General features: G+C 40.2%; 1 protein-coding gene across 4 annotated transcripts in view; it reads left to right on the top strand.

Annotated features, from left to right (window-relative positions):
- TRIP12 (thyroid hormone receptor interactor 12) overlaps window positions 1-9,241 on the top strand; it is a 52,776-nt gene that overhangs the window by 10,473 nt on the left and 33,062 nt on the right. For 3 of the 4 annotated variants that reach the window (XM_009889954.1, XM_009889971.1, XM_009889962.1), the window contains 2 exons: window positions 1-420; window positions 8,875-8,980. The exons of the other annotated variant lie outside the window; for it this stretch is intronic. In XM_009889954.1, the coding sequence (XP_009888256.1) occupies window positions 1-420; window positions 8,875-8,980 (526 nt within the window). The remainder of the gene's footprint in view (window positions 421-8,874; window positions 8,981-9,241) is intronic. 4 annotated transcript variants of the gene reach the window in all.

Below are 9,241 nucleotides of genomic sequence, written 5' to 3'. Positions count from 1 at the left end.
CAGCAGTTGAATCAACTGGCGCTGAAGAGAAGTCAGCAAAACTCTCCAAGCTGGCTTCAAAATCGGTGACCTCAGCCAAAGCTGGGTGTAGCACCATCACTGATTCTTCTTCTTCAGCTTCTACATCATCCTCCTCTTCTGCTGTTGCCTCTGCTTCTTCTACTGTTCCTCAGGGTGCCAGAGTGAAACAGGGAAAGGACCAGAATAAGGCTAGACGTTCCCGTTCTGCATCCAGCCCCAGTCCAAGAAGGAGTAGCAGGGACAAAGAACCAAGTAAAACAAGTGGCTCTTCAAAGTTTGACTGGGCTGCTCGATTCAGCCCAAAAGTTAGTCTGCCTAAAACAAAACTGTCTCTACCAGGCTCTTCCAAGTCAGAGACATCAAAACCTGGACCTTCAGGACTACAGGCTAAGCTAGCAAGTAAGTTGTTCTGTTGTGGAAGAATAAGTATGTATGTTTTAAAAACAAGTCTTCTAAACAAATACTTCTGTTGTTTTCAGGCTTCTTGGTATCTTCTTAGAGAAATTGCATTCTGCTGAGCTTTTAAGTAAAGCTGTGACTAACTGTTTACAGCCAAAACAAATTATTTGAGTGCAGTCAGTGTTCTATAAATTTAAGTTGCTTCTCTGTCTTGCAAATCAATTTTAAAAAGAAAATATATGCAAAATAGTTGGATGTTGTGATGGGGACATAGATGTTATAAAACTCCCTTGATCATATTCCTTCTGTTAGATGTTTTTTCTCATTTTCTTAAGCTTTCTGTCCCGAAGTAGGAATATTAAATGCTGGGAGAAAAAGTATATAATCTGTGGTTTCTTGTTTCAAGCCCACTTTCCTAGCTTTTCCTTACTGTGAGAATCTCTGATGTTACTTTAAGAACAGTGATCTCTTAAACCTAGTGTACTTAGTGCCTGGGACGTTAGCCACTTTATCTTTTAAATTGTTCCTTCAAGATAGATTGTGTCTCTGCTGAATATGAATACAAGTTACTGTTCTTGGACATTGTCACTAAGAAATATAGGCTGTCTCCAAGCAGAGCACCTGCTTGCTAGTGTGCAGATAGGCTTGTAGCTCTGCTGCCTTAAGCAAAACTTTCTTGAAATGTGCTATGCTGGCTTTGTGTACTGTATGATTTACTTATAGCATGTATTCTCCAAAACTTGATTTAAGAAGTTGAATTCCTAAGCTTGTTTACTGTTGTTGTTTTACCTAGACATGATCACAAGTAGTGTGTCCCAACTGGGGCATGTCTATAGCTAATACTAATGCAGGAAATATGTGAAACAAACAAGAACAACTGGATGTCTTCCTGTATAATCAAAATAGATGTAATTGACCTAATAGGCTTGTTTTGGATAACTTGCATGACTGGAGTATTGATTCTGGAATGACCTAACCTAATTGAGGAAGAATGGCATTGGGGAAGGGGAGTGAGTTATTTTATAGCAAGGTTTTATCTACCTGCTCCACGGTTCAACACTTCCTGGGTGATGAATTCCAAAGTAAAAATTCTGAACTTGCGCATTGTGGAGTGAGGGGAAAATGGGTAGGAATCGGGCAAGAATGGGACTGACCAACAAGTTATTAGCAAAGTTTGTCCTTGTTACAGGCAACTTTTTAGCAATGTAGAAAAGAAACAGGGAGGAGAAAGAATTTACCTCCAACAAGTGAACAATGAGAAGCTGAAGGCAGAGAGTAATTTATGTGACCAGTTAAAAAACTTCAGCAAGGACTGAGAAGTGGAAGGGTGGGATAGCACAATGTAAGGAGGGGCATGTGTTGAGTAGCTTGAAAAACAACATTGAGAATATGAGCCTAAACTGTCTCCACAAAAAGTACGGAGAAAGCTTACAGGAAAGACGGGGATGAACTTGTTAGCAGGGTCTGTTGTGATAGGACAAGGGGTAATGGCTTTAAACTAAAAGAGACTAGTTTTAGACTAAATATAAGGAAGAAATTTTTTACACCGAGGGTGGTGATACACTGGAATAGGTTGCCCAGAGAGGTAGCAAATGCCCAGTTCATGGTCAGGTTGGACAGGCCTCTGAGCAACCTGATCTAGCTTTAGCTCTTCCGTGAACCTTTTTTGCAGAAAGGTAAACTTAAGTTGAACTAAGATGTGCAAGTATATGACACAAAACTGAGTCGGTATGGACTGTAGGTATGGGTGTGTATGTATAAAAAGTCACTGGTAAGGGGCAGAAAGCATGATGAGAGACATTTCTAGACTCAGTGGAGGTTAAAGTTACATTCTCTAGATGGTGTCCCCATTTGAGGGTGGGAGGGGGAAGTACTAACAGGTGATACTAGGAAGTCTAAAATGTCTAGTGCCTCTTTATTTTACTCTAGATTACAGCAAAACTTATTCCAATGGCTATTATATTGAACATCCTCCACCTGGGTTGGGGCAACCCCCCTATCAATACAGGTTGGGGGGTGAAGGGATTGAGAGCAGCCCTGCCGAGAAGGACTTGGGGGAACTTAGGGATGAAAATGTGGACATGAGCCAACAATGTGTGCTCGCAGCCCAGAAGACCAACTGTATCCTGGGCCACATCAAAAGTAGTGTGGCCAGAAGGTTGAGGGAGGTGATTCTGCCCCTCTGCTCTGCTCTGGTAAGATCCCACCTGGAGTACTGCGTTCTGTTCTGGGGCCCCCAACGTAATAAGGACATGGGCCTGTTGGAGCAGGTCCAGAGGAGGACCACGAAGATGATCAGAGGGCTGGAATGCCTCTCCTATGAGGACAGCCTGAGAGAGTTGGGGTTGTTCAGCCTTGAGAAGAGAAGGCTCCAGGGAGACCTTATTGTGGCCTTCCAGTACCTAAACGGGGCCTACAGGAAAGGCAGGGGTGAACTTTTTAGCAGGGCCTGTTGTAATAGGACAAGGGGTAATGGCTTTAAACTAAAAGAGACTAGTTTTAGACTAGATATAAGGAAGAAATTTTTTACGCTGGGGGTGGTGACACACTGGAACAGGTTGCCCAGAGAGGTGGCAAATGCCCAGTTCATCGTCAGGTTGGACAGGGCTCTGAGCGACCTGATGTAGTTGAAGATGTCCCTGCTCATTGCAGGGGGGTTGGGACCTTTAAAGGTCATCTAGTCCTTCCAACCCAAAGTATTCTGTAATTAATGATCAGAGTAAGTGATTATACTGAAGATCACTAAGAGTAAGAACCCAACCTAGAAGTGAAGACAAGTGTTGAACTTTATGATATTTTCAAATAGTCTCAGCCTTTCAAATATTGTATTAGAGCTCTTTGAATCAACAGTAACTATTGTTAGCTTAGCCTTTTTTTAAAAAAACAAGAAAATAATTTGTCTGTCATACAGCTTCACTAACTTGAAAATATTGGGACAAATTTGAAGTATTTGAAGAAAATACATATTTTGGATAATGCTGAGAAGTGTCAAGAAAATACTAAGAAAATAAACCTGCAGGATAGGTTTTTAGGGAAGAATGGGTAAGTTAGAACTTGTTATCTGTAGCAAGCTACTACCCTTAGGGGGTAAGGGAGCAGAAGTACCTGATTTTTCGCACAAATATCAACACTTCTAAAGCTTTCTAAAGCAGTAAGGCAAACGGTGATCTAGATTAAATTATTGAGGTGTACACCCTTCTGCCTGGAAACATGTCTTACAAGTCATAGCAATCCTGTGTAGAAAGTGAAGGCTAAAACTTGGTGGGCTTGTATAGGGATATTATATGAAACAGGTGTTTGAAGAAGTTTGATATAGGGCTTATGGAACTAGTGGGAGGTAAACAAAAACCAAACATGCAAATGTAGGTTTGTAAGGAGCTCTGGAAACTTCAGGAAAAATTAGCGGAGGGAGTGGTTCTAGGAAGAGAAGTGGGAGGAGAGGGGAGATTATTCCAGCCAGCATACAGTTGGTCATGTCTATATAAATGCAAGGCTGTTCACTTCTGGGTATTACAGTTGAGGAAGTACAAGAAGAATTATTAGTAGTTGTGATCTTTGAAGGAAAAACCGGAAGAGCTGAGCTGGCTTACTCTGCTGAAGAGAAGAATGAGGAGAGACATGGTTGCCATCTTTGCAGAAGCTTTTCACGTATTGGAGGGTAATACCCTGAGGTTTCTTACCCAGTCCTCACTGGATAATTAATAGATGTTAAATACAGCCAAGGTGACTTTCAGTCTTCAGCTACACAGTCTGTAACTGAGCAGTGACATCACTGAATAACTGCGATAGAATTTGTTGGAAGAATAAAACCAGGGTAGATAAAGTTTTTCCCCCCTATTTTTGTAGCTAAATATTTCTTTGTGGGTATGGGGAAGGGCAAGTTTCTTGTTTTGCTCTCTTGATTTGACTTTTTTCACAGCTCTTTCAAGCCCTATATTTTGTGGGGGCTTTTTCAATGTTGCAAATTGGATCATCTTGCTGATTATGTAACAACATAAAACTAAGCTCAATTATGTCTCCATTATTAGGGAAATTTGTACTGCCCTTTGCGTAGTGTCTTGTGGCCCTTAAACAGGAAGAAGCTGGCAGTGATGGCTGGGACAGTGCTGAGAGTAGGATAGCTGTCCCTGACTGAGAAGCCTCTTCCTAATACTTTAAAATTTGGGGAGCTGGAGAGGTTATTGGGGCACTGTGAAAGCCACATGAAGGTAAACATGGAGCCTGAATGGTGTATAACTGCTGGCTTCAGGGGATTTGGCAGCAGTGAGGGAGAAAAGAATCTGAAAATAGCTCTGAATTAGTTTAGTTTAGTTGGGATTGTGGGTGACAGTGCTGTCTGTCACGGTTGTTAGAGCCATAGAGTTGTGGACTTGGGACTGAGGAAATAAGATGACTAGTTTGGAGATGCCTGGGATAATTGCGGTGATGAGCTGTGTGAAGCTATAATCAAGAGCTGGGGATGTCTGGGTTGGTACTGAGGGAGGGGAATAGTGGAGTATTAGAATGACAGGAGGTCCTCTTGCCTTCCCCTGCCATAGCTATTTTCACCCTATCTTTATTGCGTGAGGAGGAGAGCAGCCCAACACAGGAGCCAGTCTGGAGTCTAAACTTCCAGTCCTAACAAATCTCTACTGATTATCTGTCTGAACTGCAAATAAAGGGCTTTCTAGGTTATGGACTGTGAAAGTTTGACTAACTTTGTTTTGGCTTGAGTAATACACACAGACTTAAAATAAGTGAATGCAGTACAGCTGCATTCAGAACTAGTTTTGTTCATGCAACAAAAATGACTTAAAAAAAAAAAGCTGACCAGTAGACACACTCAAATGTGAAGGTGTTCTTAAGACTTTTTTCATTTGATTTCTGTTAAGCTGGGCTCTTTCAGGTTTAGCCTGTCTGGGTATATTTTCCTTCAGAGTCATTAACATAAGTGTTTGGCATGCAAATAAGATGATGTCAGGGCATAAGCAGTATATATTTGTCATAAGAAAACATATACTTCTGTTTTAATTCTGAAGTTTACATCTGAAGTTTTTGCAATTGCTGAATATGAACTGCTTAAACCTAATCTTCTTTTGATTTATTGAAAGTCCATCACTGTTCATAACTTTTACAAGCTCTTTGAAACAGATCTCTTGACGATAGCTCTGTATATTACAGAAGTGGTGCTGAATAACTTCTGGAGATGAACATGAAACCAATTCCCCTGAAAGCCCTTGCTGTCTGTCTGTGGTGGTACGACCGGTGCTTTCCTTTGTCAGGCAGTCACAGGGCATCTCTAATCCTGTCTCTTTGCATGTGGTTGTGCCCTGTTTACCAGTGAAGGCTTGGGGCTGTTAGCCTCCTGCAGCTCCTATAGATGGAAGACTAATAGTCAGTAGGTCATGCTGGCAGTGTGTTAAGGGGGAGATCAAATTTTGAGGACAATGCGAGTGAAAGGAAGAAGGTTCAGTCCTACACTGATGAAATTAGCAGTCCTGAGCTTATGGTATTGAGAAGACTCAAAGGATTTGCAAAAGATGCAGGTGGTAAGACAGACTTAAGAAGCCTTTTTAAACAATAAACTTTTAGGACAGAGAGTGGCATTGAACATCAGGAAGGCAACAAGCTCTCAAAAGTCTTTCATTGCTCCTTTTTTAGCCTTCAAAATTAATAGTGGGAGGTGGAAGCTTATATGTGCCCCTGGTAGATACATCAGAAGTAGAGAAATAAAGACTTGGGAAAAGAGAAAGATGCAAAAAGATCTGACAAGTAGAACATTCTTCCTGAGCAGCAGGAGAAAATGAGCTCAAACTCTTCTGGGTGCTCAGGCTGTGATGTATTCGGCAGTTCATTCATCAAGCAGTAACTGGGTAACTCCTTACATTCTCTAAACCCGTTACTAACATAATTCAGTTTAAAGAGATGGCTTAGCTAATTTAATGCCTCTTACAGAAAAGGACAACCCATTTCACAGCTGCATTGCCCTACTGTTTTATAGTGTCTGTGCTCATCTGACTGGTATTAAGCAAGCTCAGCACACCAAACTGGCAGAATACAAGAAAGTGTGTATCAGGTGTGCAGTTTGTGCATCTTGGGACTGGTTTGGGGACAATGAGACATGAGTGAGTGTACCATACTGTTAAACTAAGCTAGCTCTGCTGATTGGTGAAACCTTTGCCCTTAGTAGAAATCCTATTTTGATTGAGGTTGAGTCAATCTTACTTCATTTACAGTGGGTGTGTGTGGTGTCTCATTTATAGCCTATTACTAAGCTGATATGAAATTACTTAATATTGAGGTCTGACTACTTGAAAATGAGTACCCACAGATTGGTAGTAAGCGGCATGCTGACATAAAGAATTAAAATGTATTTGTATGTTTTTCCAGTGAACTGTAACAAGGTGATTAACTTGTACGTTTGCTTTATATTTAGAAGAATATGTCACGTCGAATTTCACCATAATGTTGTAGGTACTGAGTAGCCTACTTTTTCATATATGTAATATGAACTCAGAGTGGTAAACACGTTTTATTTGTAGAGTAATATAGTGTTACACCTAATGCCAGTTGAAGTTTGCATTTTATAGCTGGTTACATTTTACACTAGGAGGGGAGTTTTGTTGTATCTGTGAACTTCTAGTACTTGAGAAGCTTAGGTAGCTATGGCATGGGATCCTGCTACAACTGTTCCAAACTGGCTTTGTTTTCTATATCACTCTATAACACACTGCTTTTCTTCCCCCCTCCTTGTGAGTGTCTTACTATATGTAAATAGGGTTGGAGTCATTGTGTATTTCTGTTGTAGAAACTTCAAATTCAATTTTTGGTTTGAAAGCATAAATAGTAAAAATGTGGCTGCTTTTCTGAATATTTGAAAAAGTTACATATTGTTCTGTATGTATAGACCATCTGAAAATTGAAGTAGCTGGCCTGCTTCAGTTCAGTGCTTGCTGGCTGTTAAATACAGAATCTTGTTGTTTTCTTAAGGTTGCCAAATTTGAGTTAGTAAGCCAGGTGTGTGGTGACTACATGAATATCAGGTTAATCTTCATCTGCGTGGAACTTAACTGCACACAGCATTGTGTTCCTGGGCCAAATATAGTATAGTGCTTGAAAGGGCAGACTATTCACCCAGGTCAATAATAGCTTTTCAGATCACTTTCCTTTTTTCTGTTAACTATGCAGCTTCTGACTTGGATATTTATCATTTCATCCCTCAGTACCACAGCTCAGCATCCCTGGAATGTTTTAGGATTAAGGAAATAGACAGGAAGCAATTTGATAGGTACTCTACTCAAAAACACTGCACATATAATATGTTTTATTTTGACTTTGTTGCCGGAAGAGGGAGCAGTGACCTAACTTTCTCATCTTTTCAAAGTTATTTACATCTGTTCTAGTAATAGTATGTCTAAATTGAATGTTACGCAGTTCTCTTATTTATTGTAGAGGCAGGGGGGACTGAAATGTAAAGCTGGGCCGGATAAGAATTTTTAATTTTTAACACTTTAATTATCATGCTTCTGGTTTGGAAGCTGTTATGGGATATTTCAGCCTGATAGTAAGCTTGCTGTGAAAAGTAAGAATGTTGTATTGCATGGGGTTTTTCATGTGTTTAAGATTTACCTGGTTCTGTGGTGGGATGTGTCATCAGAACAATAGCTTTATAACCTAGAGATCAGTTGGGCCAGTCTTCAACAGTGCACATACTTCTAAATTGAGAACTTGAGAACTCCTTTTTTTTAAAGCTGTGAAGATATGCTTGGTTATTTGCCTCAAGGAAGACCATATGACAGGGATAGGGGTTGAAAGGATGTAGTTGAAATAGGAACACAAATAATACATGTGAGAGATCTCAGCACTGGCATTGTTTGGCTCCTGGAGGGGAGCATGGTTTTGATTTAAGGCAGTTATTTTTAAGCCATACTAACGTGAATAAAACTGACTAAAAAATTATGAATTGGCTGGGGAAGAAGACTGAGTTTATGTTGTACAGATTTATTCAGAGGTGGGGGAAAACAGATGGAACCAACACTGCCCTTCTGCCCAAATGTAATCTTTTTCTTTCTTTTTTGTCTTAAGCTAAAGTATTTTCTTTTAAGTGTTTTGAACATCAGCATGTGGAAATAATAAAACTGTATGTATCCCATAATGTGATATCTGTTTGGCATGAGAGACTAGCTCTTCTATAACTGTAGTGTGTAGGTTAGGAAAAGGTGTCTAGGTAACAGCTTGGAGTTCAGTATTAATTAATTCAAAATAATGACGCAAAAAGCAAATATCTGAACCTTTTTTTACTGGTATAGCAGTTCAGTGTAAGGTAAGTAAAAGCTGATTGATGCAGGCTTATTGTGGTTCTTATGTAGAAGCTGTTCTATATAGAAGTTTCCAGTACACAGCAGTTTCATTTCTTTGTAGGACTGCTGTGTATTTAAAGACTGACTTACTCTCAATTCTTTACGTATTACATAGGTCTAAGAAAATCTACAAAGAAGCGTAGTGAGTCACCACCTGCTGAGCTCCCCAGTTTGCGGCGGAGCACACGGCAAAAGACCACGGGCTCCTGTGCTAGCACCAGGTAAAACTTGAGATAATGAAACATAATTGCAGTGGGTTGATATTAATGTCATTTTCATCCATGAAAACTGGCCTTGTCTGTCTCTTACTTTGATGTTGTAGAAGTAGCTGTAGCTTTTCAGGCATGCTGGGTGTCTCTGTACACCAGTGTCATGGATAGCGCATAGAATTTGTCATCATTAGACCTTCAATAAGTCCCTTAGGTGTTGGGGTGGAGGGAAAGAAACATCCGAAGCCAATATCGCAAATTTAAGTAATCATT

This window comes from Charadrius vociferus, unplaced genomic scaffold (genome assembly GCF_000708025.1).
Source record: "Charadrius vociferus isolate BGI_N301 unplaced genomic scaffold, ASM70802v2 scaffold650, whole genome shotgun sequence".
NCBI classification, from domain to species: Eukaryota; Metazoa; Chordata; class Aves; order Charadriiformes; family Charadriidae; genus Charadrius; species Charadrius vociferus.
The sequence above is the reverse complement of the archived record's forward strand: the minus strand, read 5'-3'. Positions and strand labels throughout refer to the sequence as shown.